General features: G+C 49.0%; 1 protein-coding gene across 1 annotated transcript in view; it reads left to right on the forward strand.

Annotated features, from left to right (window-relative positions):
• LOC112118225 (ephrin type-B receptor 5) overlaps positions 1–14,850 on the forward strand; it is a 97,951-nt gene that overhangs the window by 77,507 nt on the left and 5,594 nt on the right. The window contains exons 5-10 of the mRNA XM_026660232.1: positions 7,722–7,846; positions 9,145–9,307; positions 10,258–10,372; positions 13,746–13,801; positions 13,916–14,035; positions 14,487–14,734. Of these exons, the coding sequence (XP_026516017.1) occupies positions 7,722–7,846; positions 9,145–9,307; positions 10,258–10,372; positions 13,746–13,801; positions 13,916–14,035; positions 14,487–14,734 (827 nt within the window). The remainder of the gene's footprint in view (positions 1–7,721; positions 7,847–9,144; positions 9,308–10,257; positions 10,373–13,745; positions 13,802–13,915; positions 14,036–14,486; positions 14,735–14,850) is intronic.

Consider the following 14,850-nt stretch of genomic DNA (forward strand, 5'->3'; position numbering starts at 1 on the left):
CTGGAGGGGCCAAAGCATAGTTCATGTTGAAAACTCCATTCAGTCCTGGCCCTCTGCGCCAGGATGGCCAACAAAGGGGCTGATTAGTGTCAGGGATAGCAGTGGTTTTGCCATTTGGGCACCTGTCCCAGAAGACACTGGACTGTGACCCAAATGAGAGCAACTTTCATTCTTTACTGACCTAGGGCAGGATTGGAACCAGTGACCTAGGAGGGCTCCAACCCTGTCCCCAAGCCCCCAGACTCATCAAACTCCCTCAGCTCCTAGTTGCAGCTGGTGACCTAGAGGTGAAAGGCCCCCTATCTTCTTCCCAGTTGCTCCAACTATCCAAGCCTGTTCTCCACACCACCTGGCTCTGATTTATGTTCATGTGCTGCTGATTTGCACATCTTTCACATTTCACTTCCAAGGAGCTTGTGATGATGCCAAGCTCCTAGGGAAAGGAATAGGCCTAGCATTATCCCCGCTTTATAATTGTGGTGGCAGAGGCGCAGAGATGCTAAGTGGTTGACAGGATACTGTCGTTAGACAGGATACTGGGCTAGATGGACCTTTGGTCTGACCCAGTACAGCCTTTCTTATGTTCTTATGTTCTAAGTGACTTGCCCAAGGCAACATACTGCACCAACAGCAGAGCAAAGGTCTTCTGACTCCAAGTCTTCACAGCACTACTCTTCCTTCCCCCTGCTCACTGAATAATCCATGTTGCACTTTATCAGTCCCTCATGACTGACTGAGATTTCCTGGCTTCATTCACTGGCTCTAGTGGCAGGGGAGGTGACTTTCCCCACCTCCACCCTGACACATACAGCCTGCCGCTTTCTAGAGAAGGTTAGAAAAGAGCTGGGCCAGGTGTTCTTCATCTCCAGTGATTCATCTGATATGACTGCTGTTAAGGGAGTGTAATCTAGAGGCATGAGGAGTCAGAACGCCTGGGTTCTGCTTCTGGCTTTGTCACTCTGTTTGCCTTCGGCAAGTCATTTAATCCCTCTGCCTCAGTTGCCCCATCAGTGCAGTACAGCAAATAAAACTGTCCTACCCCACAGGAGAGTGGTAGGAGGCTTAATTAATTTTTTTGAAAACCCCTATGAAATCTGCTGATGAAATGTATTGTAGGAGTCTAAATTACTAGTTTGGCATTGTGGTGAGGCTCAGAGCTGTGGAAAAAGTAGCATCAGTGGCACTGAACACTGGTGATCACTGAAGAGCCTATGTCCTCTTATAGAAAAGTTGGGGTCTTAACCCTAGTGTCCTGGCCAAAATCCATTTTGGGACACTTCATTCTGCTGACCTAAATTCCCTGGGATAAGGGATTCTTCTTCACTTCTTGTCTTAATTTGTTGCACATGGTTGCTGTACACTGTTAACAAGCTGCCATGTTCCTGTAGTGGGTTGGTGGTGGTCCCCACTCTGGGTCTGTGGGAAGCCACTCCGCCTCACGACGTCCCTGTGTGTCGCCCACTATTGGGAATTAGCAGGGCCACATGCAGCCTGGGGCTCTGGTCTGCAGTCAGGGCAGAGTAGCAAACACAATTAGGAGCCCAAGCCCTTAGTCACAGTGGGACAGCAAGAGTCAGCTCTGGCCAGTCCTCAGCTCCGCAGGCGCCCACAGCAGTCTCCCAACTCGGGAGCAGGCAGGAGGTGTCTGGCTCCTTCGGCGGCTGCAGCCCAACTGAGCTCCCAGACCCGCCTTTTATACTTCCTGTCCCACCCACTGACTTCTGGTGGGAGGGGTGAGCACAACCTGGCTCCGCCCACCAAGGCTCAGTGAATGGTCCCTCCCTCTCTGGGTCCGTGGGAGGTCACTCTGCCTCACTACACACACACACCCTCAAGTCCAGCTCATGGTCTTCGGTGCTGGCCTCTTGGCTCCCCCCTAGGTGAGATAAAAAGTTGGCATTGTCATTTTCCTTACCTGCCTGGTCTCTGACTGTGAAGGCGTATTGCTGGAGGGTAAGATACCAGCGCATTAGTCTGCCTTTGGAGTTCTTCATAGTGTTTAGCCATTTGAGGGGTGTGTGGTTGGTGATAAGCATAAAAGGGGCCCCAAGAGCATCAATAGCCCACTTGACTGCAAAGGCCTCTTTCTCGATGACCAGGTACTTTATACTCTCGGGGGAAGAGTTTTCGACTGAGATAGAGGATAGGATGCACTTCTACATCCACCTCCTGGGAGAGGACTGCCCCGAGCCCCACCTCAGAAGCGTCTATTTGAACCAGAAACTCACGAGTGAAGTCAGGGCTGAACATGACGGGTTCCCAAAATAGGCTTTACTTAAGGGTCCGGAAGGCATTTTCGCACTCGGCCAACCAACACACCTGGCAGGGGCTGTTCTTGGTCAGGAGTGCCATGAGTGGCACCACAATTGACACAAACTGGGGCACAAACCATTGGTGGTACCTGGCCAGGCCCAGGAACTGCCGAACCTGTCACTTTGTTGTCAGTGCCAGGCAGGCCTGTAGCACCTGGACCTTCCCTATGAGGGGGCAGACTAGATCCCGGCCAAATGTATATCCCAGGTATGTAATCTCTTGCCACCAGTTTCGACATTTTTTTGGGTTGGCCATGAGTCTGGCATCTCACAGGGTCCAGAGGGTGGCGGCCATCTGATTTAAATGATCTTCCCACTGGCAGCTGTAGATCACTACATCGTCCAAATAGGCCACACCGTACTCCAGATGGAGGTTCAGGAGTTGGTCCATCAGGTGCTGGAAGGGTGCTGGAGCTCCATGGAGGCCGAAGGGCATCTGGGTGAAATGATATAGCCCACTTGGAGTGGCAAAGGCGGCTTTCTCCCTGGAGCTCGGGTCCAATGGGCTCTGCCAGTACCCTTTCGTAAGGTCAAGTGTCATTATATACTTGGCTGTGACCGTCGAGGAGCTCATCGATCCTGGGCATCGGGTACACGTTGAACTTTGAGATCACATTTACCTTCCAGACGTCTATACAGAATCGGAGAGTTCCCTCAGGCTTCGGAACCAGCACGATGGGACTATGCCATTCTCTCCGTAACCGTTTTGTGACTCCCAGCTCCACCAGTGCTTGGATTTCCTTCTCGACGATCTCCCGTGTCTGTCGCGGGAGTGGGCAGATGGTCTCCCAGACCACCTCCCTGGGGTTCATCTGGATGGTGTGCTGCATGACTCTGGTCTGGCCTGGGAGTGCGGTGAAAGTCGTACAGAGGGCTTTCAACAGGCATCGGGCCTGTTTCTGTTGTTCTGGGGAGAGGGCGTCACCCAGTTGGGGCTTCTAGGTCTTGGCCATATCAGGGACCCGGGGACCTACGGCTTGCTCATGAGGACAAGGGACGATCAGCAGTCCTTCACGTGTATGCCAGGGTTTCAAAAAATTAAGGTGATAAACCTGCTTTTTCCTTTTTCGGTCTGTTTGGTGAATCTCATATGTGACCGGCTCTACCCACTGGACCACTTCGTAAGAGCCCTGCCATCGGGCAAGGAGTTTTGACTCCTCCGAGGGGAGAAGAAGGAGCACTTAGTCGCCGGGTTCAAAGGTTTGGTCCCAAGCTCCCTGATTGTAGCGCCATTCCTGAGTCCCTTGGGCCGTCTGGAGATTTTCTTGCGCGGGGGTCCCGAGCTAGTCAATCCTATAATCATAGGACATATTTCAAGAACCCCTGGGAGGCCAACAGGTTGTGTTCCCAGGCACCTCTCATTAGATCCAGCACCCTGCGGGGTTGTTAGACAACAGGAGTTCAAAGGGGGAGAATTTGGTGGATGACTGGGGTACTGCTCGAATGGCTAACAACAATGGCGGGATCAGCTGGTTCCACTGTTGTAACTCTTGTGGAGGGAACTTCCTCAGCATGTCCTTTAAGGTTCTATTGAAGCGTTCAATGAGTTCCTCCATCTGCAGGTGATACACGGACTTCTTCAGCTTCCTAATGCCCAGCAGTGTACACACCTAGCAGAACAGCTGGGACATGAAGTTGGTCCCTTGATCTGTGAGAAGTTCCTTGGGAAGCCCAACACAGACAAAGATCTTCACCAGTTCCATTGTGATGATGCGGGCACTGGTATATTATAGTGGAATGGCCTCGGGGAAGCGGGTTGCATAGTCCATTAGGACAAAGATATAGCAGAACCCAGCATTACTCTTTGGGAGTGGTCCCACCAGGTCCATTGCAATTCGCTCAAACGGGATGCCTACTATGGGCAAAGGGACCAAGGGCGCCTTCATCACCCCTGGGCCAGTGGCCAGCTGTCACTTGGAGCACGAGTGACAGTAGTCCCTTACCTCGCAATGGACTCCCGGCCAGAAGAAGTGAGATAGGACTCGGGCCAGAGTCTTTTCCTGCCACAAGTGGCCGGCCATAGAGATGTCATGGGCCATCTTCAAAATGTCTCTCAGATGGCAGCGGGGGACTACCAACTGGGTCTGAACCTCGTGGGTTTGTGGGTCCCGGTCAACCCGGTAGAGATGATCCACTACGAGCTCAAATCAGGGCCAGTGCGCCATTCTCTGGGGGTCTGTCACAGCTCCGTCAATGTGGGTCACTGGTCATCGGCACAACTGAGCATGGAATCGTCCCTGTGGTCTTGACAGAAGTCGGAAATGGGGGCTGCCGAGGGGTCTTCCCTCAGGGTATCTGGAGGCGGAGTTGGGTTCACAGGCTTGTCGGGGCCCTCTCCTCGAGGTCTCTCATCATTGCCTCTGAGGGGGTCTCATTCCTCGGCCTTGTCGCTGCTTTCCCCAACAGAGTCTCCTTTCAGGACCGTCTGGGAAGGGGGCACCCCAAGATTGGCCTCCTGCAGCAAGTGGGTAAAGCCCAGCCAGTCCCATCTGAGCATGACAGGATAGGCGAGTGTGGGGATCTCCTGTGTCACTCCACTTATTGTCAGCGTGACCCGGTGTGACAGGTTGGATCACAGAAACCGCCTTGAGAACTGCCAACTGATGTGCCAAGACTACTTCTGCCCCTGCTTTCCTGCCCTGGCAGCTTAGGACTTCAGTGCCCTGCCTGGTTTGAGCCAGACCCTCTAGCCTGCTGCAAACACAGCCCCAGGATCTGAACCAAGTCCCCTAACAGCCGTAGGCTTAACTGAAAGCAATTTAAGAAGTGTTCCTGCCTTTAACACTCAGATGCCCAACTCCCAATGGAGTCCAAACCCTAAATAAATCCGTTTTACCCTGTATAAAGCTTATACAGGGTAAACTCATAAATTGTTCGCCCTCTAGAGCGAGATGCACAGCTGTTTGCCTCCCCCAGGTATTAATGCATACTTTGGGGTTAATTAATAAGTTAAAAGTGATTTTATTAAATACAGAAAGTAGGATTTAAGTGGTTCCAAGTAGTAACAGACAGAACAAAGTGAATTACCAAGCAAAATAAAATAAAGCACGCAAATCTAAGCCTAATACAGTAATACAACTGAGTACAGATAAAAATCTCACCCTGAAAGATGTTTCAATAAGTCTCTTTCACAGACTGGATGCCTTCCTAGTCTGGGCACAATCCTTTCCCCTTGTACAGCCCTTGTTCCAGCTCAGGTGGTAGCTAGGAGATTCCTCATGATGGCTCTCTCTTTTCTCTGTTCCACCCACTTATATCTCTTTTGCATAACGCAGGAATCCTTTGTCCCTCTGGGTTCCCACCCCCTCTTCTCAATGGAAAAGCACTAGGTTAAAGATGGATTCCAGTTCAGGTGACATGATCACATGGCACTGTAAGACTTCATTTCCCACTTGCCAGCACACACGTATACAGGAAGACTTACAGGTAAAACAGAGCCATCTGCAGTCAGTTGTCCTGGTTAATGAGAGTCATCAAGATTCCAAACCACCATTAATGGCCCACACTTTGCATAATTACAATAGGCCCTCCGAGTTATATTTCATATTTCTAGTTTCAGATACAAGAGCGGTACATTTATACAAATAGGATGATTACACTCAGTAGATTATAATCTTTGTAATGATACTTTACAAGAGACCTTTTGCATGAAGCATATTCCAGTTACATTAGCATATTTTCATAAAATCATATAGAGTGCAACGTCACACCCGGGCGTCGGGGTACGCTCTTACATCCCCATGGATGCACTGAAGTCTGATTTCCCACTCTGTCAGTCCAGGGTTAGAGGTGACTTCTTGGCGGATAAGTGTCTGTCCATATCCTGAGTCTAAGAGGGCCATGACTCATTTCAGTCCCATCCTTGGCCAAAGTTGCAGTCCATATTGGGGCCTCCCATTGCAAGTGTCCAAAACGACCACAGGAGAAGCAGCGTCCAACCTCTGGATGTCCTGGCTGAGGCATCACCTCTGTGGGAGGGCTTCGGCTATAGTTCCGACCCTTCTTGTCAGGGCCAGGAGAGTGGCCCACTGCACCAGGGGCCACCCCGCAACCACTGCGACTCACTGAAAGGTCACGAGGAATGGTTCAGGGTCATCTTCGGGACCCATCTTGGAAAGTCTTACTGGCACTGGGGAAGCAGGGGGGTTTCACTGTGCTCCCGAATGGGGGCCCGTTAGGTCTAGGCAGCAGGGTCGCAAGCTGTAGCAATTGCTGCTGTTGGGCCCTCAACTGCTGCACCAGTTGCTGTTGTTGCTGGAATTGCGATGCCTGCTGCTGCTCCTGGCTCTTGGCCAGATAATTACTGAGCTTATCGAGCTCCATCTCTCCCATTAGGAATATCTATGGTGCAGCTGATGCAGGACTTCTTACTGCAGGAGTCGGGCTGCTGCCCGAATTCTCCACCAAGTGTAGTGGGTTGGTGGTGTTCCTTTCACACACACCCTCTCCCCCCAATCTGTAGGAGACCACTCCACCTCACTGCGTCCCTGTGTGTCACCCACTGTTGGGGAATTAGCAGGGCCCCACACACAGCCTGGGGCTCTGGCCTGAAGTCAGGGCAGAGTAGCAAACACAGTTAGGAGTCCAAGTCCTTAGTCAGGGTGGGACATCAAGAGTCTCTAGCTCGGGCCTGTGCACAAACACAGTGCAGGGGCCTCTGGCGGGAGTTGAGCAGAGTCTAGCGTCCTAGCTCAGCGGACTATAGGCTCCTAAGGAGACAGAGTACTGCCACCCCAGAGGTGGGGTGGCCAAGGGGTCCTGGGCCCGCCCAACTCCACCATGTCCCTGACCAGGGCCCTAACAGTGGCAGAGTGGTCCAAGTCTTTGGCAACCACCCAGCAAGACGAGGGTTGGCTGCCCCTGGGCCAATTCCTACCTTCCCCTTGGAGTGTACCTGGATCCATAGGGGGTGCTCTGGGTCGTCAGGTACAAGGCCCGTGGCAGTTCCAGCAACTCCTCCATGGCTTGGTCAGTGGGTGGCTCCGGCAGTTTTGACCAGTCCTCAGCTCCGCAGGGGCCCACGGCCAGTCTCCCAGCTCGGGAGCAGGCAGGAAAAGTCTGGCTCCTTTGGCAGCTGCAGCCCAACTGAGCTCCCAGACCCTTCTTTTACACTTCCTGGCTGCGTCCATGAGGGCTCAGTGAGTGGTTCCTCCCCCTCTGGGTCCGTGGGAGGCCACTCAGCCTCACTACACCACCCCAGAGGTGACTAATTTCAGTGAATGGTGAAATGAAATTGCCCCTGGATGTCTTTCGGTATATTTGTAAAGCACTGTGGGATCCTTCATGATGAGACTCCAGAGAAAAGTAAGGAGGGCCTGAAGTCCACACTGTCACCTCAAATTAAATTATGTCTTCTGAACAAGCTTTTCCCCTTACAATCTCTTCCTCCTCCTTTCTGTCTTGTTCTAGTCCCCTCTGCGGTTCCTATGATGCATCAGGTGAGTCGCACTACCAACAGCATCACATTGTCCTGGCCACAGCCAGACCAGCCCAATGGGGTCATCCTGGATTACCTGCTACGCTATTTCGACAAGGTGAGTGGAGGGCAATGGAAAAAAGACTGCCCTATTGTGAGCATTAGTGGGGGAACATGGAGAAGGGAGGGACTGTGTAGGGAAAGGGAAATCTCTCTAGATTGGGGATGCAGCTGAGAACTGAGGTGAGCAAGGGGAAAGAGAGTACTTCCAGTGCGAAGAAAGGGGAATCTGTGGCAAAAACTGGGATTGGAAATTATTTTTCATCCAATATTTTCTCTTCTGTATTTCTCAGACTGATAGAACCAGGTGGTGTGGACCAGCAGAGGGGAGATCTCTAGCTGAGTTCATCCCTGGGATTAGATTAGATCTTTCGGAAGAGTTTAGGGATGCCAGATGCAAAGATGATAAAAGGACCTGGAGTTCCAGAAGTGATACATCTCTGAGAGGATGGGCTCATTTTCAGCAGGAACACTCCCATTATGCCCTCACAGAGGGAAATCCCATGGGACATACTGGCATCTCCATCCAAGGCTGGATAGAAATCTCTCTGTACCTGTAAAAAACCCTTTGCGGATTAATGCTAGGAACTGTCCATTGCCACTCAGGCTCGGATGCCACTGGATCCTGCTCTGCTCGGGTGTGTGCCACAGGAGTTTGGAATATGGGATGGTGCCAACTCACACCTGCCATTCATTAGGCAGCATGTTGATCCATTATAGGCTGGCAGATGAGACAAAATAGTTGTTTTCCACCCACATCAGTCATGACTCCTAACTGGAGGTTGGTGGTTGCAGGGCAAGATGTCTGGAGGAGAGTTCAAGCCGCCTCTTGTTCCTCATCTCTGCTCTTCCACTGGAACACATTGCACAGTTGTTCAGTACAGGTCCTTCCTCTAGTTGTAAGGGTGTCTTGTAAATGGTAGTGCCAATTCCAGCAGGTTGTCCTATGGAGCACTACATATGCTGTTGCAATGGATTCTGGGAAGAGAGTGGCAGAGTTTGGTGGGCATAGGAGGTAATGTTTCAGGTCAAGTTGGGAGATTATTGAGATGAATAGCATCTCACCAGGGCCCCGTAGGAAGCTATACCACCCATCCATGTCCTAGCTCATCTTCCTCACTCTTGCCCAAATCACACTTTTCCTTTTCCCTTACTATTCACTTCCTTTAAGGTCAGGAATGAGGTGCAATGGCAAAGCTGGGTGGGGAGCCTAGGACTGGAGTATCGGGGGAAAGGGGGCTGTAGGGCAGGATCGAGGGGCATTGTACAGGGAACCTAGGATTAGTTCCTGAAGAGTGTCATCTGTAGCTGGGCTCTCACATTTGTCATCTCCTCTGATTGGCCATTGGCTTGCAGGCGGAAGATGAGGATAACTCATTCACCATAACCAGTGAGACCAACATGGCCACTATCTCAAACCTGAGCCCAGGCAAGATCTATGCCTTCCAGGTGCGAGCCAGGACAGCTGTGGGTTACGGGCCATATAGTGGCAAGATGTATTTCCAGACCCTGGTGGGAGGTGAGTGATGCACTTGCATGTACTCTCGAACTGATACCTGCACACACACACTCACACTTCTCATGCTCACACATGCCCGTACACATGCCCACTAGCTCATGCTCCCAAACCCCCTCACCCTTGCACTCCTATTCACATAATACACTTGTATCCTGCTCTTTTTCATGCTTGAAGACCCACACAGACCAACCCAGGCCTTCACAGATGCATATTTGCATATGATCACACACCCATATGATCACTCATACAAACTTCATGTGCCTGTGTGCAATCTCGAGCATATCTTTTACTCAGACTTTTGGTACATCTACATCCTCAGTCCCTTGCACTCTTGTGCAAATGCCCATCAGAACTGAAGTGTGTTAGCAACACTAGCTGTAGGGGAGCCCAGTACCGCATCACACCGGGGATCGCAGTTCATGCAGACAGGTCACAGTTCAGTGCTCTGCAATGGTCTGATGGAAATCAGGCCCCAGAGCATCCAGACAAAACCTGCTTTTTGGCAGGTTCAGCCTTCATTCATGGAGGGAACAGTGAATCACCTGTGACAGTTCTGGGCGTGGATCAAAGGGGCTGGGTCAGGGCAACCTCTTCATACATCTCTCCTGCGAGCTGAAGGAAGGGGAGAGGTTGGCCCTGGGAACCAAGGTGGATTACGCTCAGGTGGCTGCTCAGGAGTCAGTGGATCCAGGCGAGCGTGGAGCAGGGGAGGCAGAAGGGGATAGGAGGGGCTGTGGGATTTCCAGGGGGAGGAAGGGAGGCATTGGAGACAGAGAGATTGAAGGGGATAATGGAAGAGTTAATTGGAGGGTGATGAGGTATCAGGGTTTGACTGCGAGATCTAAGGGAGGCTGGAATAGTTCTCTGGGTGGAGCCTGGCTGAACTGGTAGGAGATTCTGACAGCCCTTGTCCTCTGTGTGTGTATGTGTGTGTGTCTCTCCCTTGCCAGGCGAACGCTCGGAAATGGTTCAGGACCGGCTGCCACTTATCGTGGGCTCAGCACTCGGTGGTCTGGCCTTCTTGGTAATTGCTGCCATTGCCATCCTTGCCATCATCTTCAAGAGGTGAATTCCCTCCCCTCCTCATGCCCAGCACCTGCACCCCAGCCAGTGGATCCCCCCTTACCTAAACCCACCCCTAGGGAAACCCAGTTCCACTGTACATTCATCCGAACCCCCATGAGCTCCCATCTTGCTCTGCATCTCTCTCAGGGGGATCCTACCCCATTGCTCCTAATTGAGGGCCCAATCCATTGGAAACACTCCCATTGATGTCACTGGGAATTGGATGAGCCTCAAGTGAAAACAAAAGGGAAGCTTAAAACTAGTGACCACAAGGTGTTTGGCTGCAGCACAGTACAGAATAGACTTGTAGATTAAAATTTCAGGTCAGCAAACTCTAGGGAATGAATGAAGAAATCTAGTGAATAAAAACTGATGGGAGGAAGTATTAAAATCCACTGATGTAGAAGGTGCCTGGGGAGTCTGAAAATACCTTTAATTAAGAGCCTAGGAATTATAGCTCGTCTGAAAAACAAGAATACAAGGAGTGCAGCCCATGTGGTTCCAGGAAGGACTAATTCAAAGATAATAAGGTAGGTTTAAAGAAAGCACTGTAGAGAAAGAGAAGGCAAATAAACAAGAGTATAGACTGTCTGTTACGATTTGCAGGGAAAAGAAAAGAGTAGCATAAACCAAAGCACAACAGAAAAACAAGAACACCCTGGGGTCTGAGAATGAATGATGGGATCCTTTTGAAAGATAAAAGCAAGAACCGATCAACATCCCCATCCTCAAACTCGCCCCAACTCTGAACCCTTAGACCCTCTATATGTGTTCTCCGTGTCTCTGCTCCACCCTACCCCCCTGCATTCTGCAAAAAGGAACCTTTTAGCCTTTCCTCTCATGTATATGGAGTACAACTGTATAACCTACTTTAGAAAGCAAAATCTAGGGTTTCTTTTTTTGTTCTCCTCTTTCCCTTTTTAATATTTGTTTTCCTTTTTCATGTAAATTTTTTTCTTTTGTTATTTTTTTCTGGGGAGGAAAGAATGAAAAAAGACAAATGTTGTTATATTTCTGTTGTAGTCTCCTGTTGTAACTTTGGACTGTTAAAACTATAATTTTATGTTATGGTTGGAAATATGTGATATTATGTGCACAACTCAATAAAGCATATATTTTTTTACAAAAAGCAGAATGAATTAATACTACCCAAAGCTGGGGCTGAGGAGGGGACTAAAAGGATTCTGTAAATACATCTGTGGGAGAAGAAATACCATAGACAAAGAAGGCCCACTTATAAATGAGAGAATGGATGAAATTAATGATGACACCCAAATGGCTGAGATAACCTACTCTTTTTTACTTTAAATCAGCTTTAAATAAGAAAAATAAGTTTGGACATTTAGTAAATAAGGAAAACCTTACAAAATAGCTATTTAAAAGATTAGGTTTATATTTAGAAAATTTAAATGCATTATAAATGTATATTACATTTGGAAACATTAACACATATTGTCTTGTCAATATGCAATGTAGGGTTTTAAGGGAATTACGCAGATAAACTTATTTCTGGAAAATTATGGGAACCAGGAGAGGTATCAGAGGACTTGGGGGAGAAAGCAAATGTAGTGCTGACCTTCAAAACAGTAAAAATCAGGGAATGATGCTGGCAATCATCACCCTGTAATGCCCGTTTCTGTTCATGGTAAAATAACTGAGCAGATCTTGAGAGAAATATTACTCACTAAAGTTGTGAAGGTTTAACAGAGTCCTGAGAAAAATACATCATTTATGAATAATGCAGGATGCAATACAAGCCTGATGGTTGTTATTTTTTAGAATTAAGGAATTAGTGGATGGTAGTTGTAGTTATGTTGTACTCTGGACACTAGTAAAGCAATTAAACCCTGTGTTTCATGAAATCGTATCTCAAATTCCAGTTGGATTGGATAGAAACAGTCATATGGATTCAAAACTGGCTGAAAAACTGTAACCCGAGGATGATGATAAGCAGAAAAGCATTGAGTTGTTGGGAATCTGTGTGTTGAGATGCCACAGGGCTTGGTTTGGGGCCTGGTTTTATTTAATCTGATCTAGAAGTTGTCAAATAAATGAAATACACAGATGATACTAAATTAGAAAGAGCTGTGAATACCTGTGAGGACAGAGAAGTATTATAAAGTATTATAAAGTAAAGAGAGATTAGAAATATGGGCAGAAAAATAAGAAAACAAGATTTAACTTGGAAAGTTTATCTAGAATGGCTGGAGAATTAAGCTTGATAAATTTATGGAGGGGATGGTTTGATGGGATAACGTGATTTTAGTCAATAGGTCAATAACGTGCCATCGCTGGTAATTACTATCAATGGCCAATGCGGGTCTGGCTGGAGAATCTTGCCCGCATGCTCGGGGTTCTGCTGATCGCCATATTTGGGGTCGGGAAGGAATTTTCCTCCAGGGTAGATTGGCAGAGGCCCTGGAGGTTTTTCGCCTTCCTCCGCAGCATGGGGCAGGGGTCGCTGGCTGGAGGATTCTCTGCGACTTGAAGTCTTTAAATCATGATTTGGGGACTTCAACAGCTGAGTCAAGGGAGAGAATTGTTCCAGGAGTGGGTGGGTCAGCTTTTGTGGCCTGCATCATGCGGGAGGTCAGACTAGATGATCATAATGGTCCCTTCTGACCTTAAAGTCTATGAGTCTATGAGAATGACTTGAGACATACATACTGAATGGGAGGAAGAAGCTTGCAAAGAGACAACGGAGGCTGGAAATTAGATACGTCTTTGCAATATGATGACAGCAATAAAGACTGCTGCGATTTTAAGCTGTATGCACAAAGGCATTACATCATGGGACATGGAGACCCTGTCTGTATGATCTCTCTGTGTTCAGTTTGGAGTATCACACTACTGGAAAGACGTGTCAAGGTGGACGTAGTTCAGACAGGAGCAACAGAAATGATACGGAGGGGCTGACTAATGGGGAGAATTAAAAAGAACTAAATCTGTGTAACGGGTAAATGACACTTAAGGGGAGAGCAACATAGCTGACGAGTATAAAAAAACATAGAAGGAAACGAATTATTTAGGGTGGTACTAAAAGGAATAACCTGTAGTGATGGGATGAAGTTAAAAAAGTTTAGCCAGCATATTGGGAAAACCTTCCCAGGTAATTGTGTTCAGCTATGGAATAGTTTCCCAGAGGGACTGGTGGAGGTCCCAACCTTTTTCATGTTTGAAACTTGACTGGATACAGCAATGGTAGATGTGCTGTAGGGAACAACCCTGCATTGGTCACTAGCAGATGGTGGGGACCTTAATAAGTCTCTTCCATCCTTGACTTCTGTGCTTCTTTGATTCTGACCTCACACTGGGGAGCCTGGGAGACCCTTTCCTGCCTGCTTTGATTTCCCCCTTTTTTTGTGTCCCACAGTAAGAGGCGAGAGACCCCATATACAGACCGCCTGCAGCAGTACATCAGCACACGGGGTAAGTGTTCACCAGGGATAGGTGGCAGGGGGTGTCTCTTCAGAGCTCACTCACATCTCTTCCTCCCTGGGGCTTGGCTATGATCATGGTTGGGCTATCTCTTCTTCCTCGTAGGGCTTGGGGTGAAGTATTACATTGACCCTTCGACCTACGAGGACCCCAATGAGGCTATTCGGGAATTTGCCAAGGAGATTGATGTGTCCTTTGTCAAGATTGAAGAGGTCATTGGATCAGGTAATGCAAGGAGAATGGCAAACCCCACTGTATGGCCCATAGCTCTGCAACTCATGATGTGACTCAATCCTGACCCACATCACTGCTAGCCCACACTGAGAATCAACCTCTGCCCTACTTTCTGGAACAATATCAGTGCAGCTAGTGCATCCTGACCAGAATGCACGTTAACCTTAACCCCTAGCTTGGTCCAAAGCTGTGTATAAAGCAGCATTGGAAAGGCCACCCCCAAATCCTTGTTTGACCCCCAATCTGTTTCAAACCTTAATACACATCCTCATTCAAATTGGAGCTTTGACCATGAATTTTGTGCTAACCAAACCCTAACCGCTACCCTGGTCCTTATCAGTCCCTGGGATCTTAACACTAGACTGTTTATCCAGCCTGTCCCTCACTAGGATCTCATGTTTCCCCATCTCATGCTAGCTGTGTTTTCCTCCTCCCCTGGTAGGAGAGTTTGGAGAGGTGTGCTTCGGGCGCCTGAAACCGCCGGGGAAGCGGGAGTACACAGTGGCCATCAAGACTCTGAAGTCAGGTTACACAGATGAACAGCGGCGGGAATTCCTGAGTGAGGCCAGCATCATGGGGCAGTTTGAGCACCCCAATGTCATCCGTCTGGAGGGCGTGGTCACCAAGAGCCGACCCGTCATGATCGTCACGGAGTTCATGGAGAATGGCTCACTGGATTCCTTCCTCAGGGTATCCCAAGCTGGACTCTGCTCCACCCTCCCGCACCTCTTTGTCACTGTCAGCTCCATCATTTAATCTCTCCATCCTCTTCTTCTCTGTGTCTGTCAGATCTCAAGGCCAGTTCC

The sequence above is a fragment of the Terrapene carolina genome, unplaced genomic scaffold, assembly GCF_002925995.2.
Source record: "Terrapene carolina triunguis isolate 2854851 unplaced genomic scaffold, T_m_triunguis-2.0 Scaffold740, whole genome shotgun sequence".
Classification (NCBI taxonomy): Eukaryota; Metazoa; Chordata; order Testudines; family Emydidae; genus Terrapene; species Terrapene triunguis.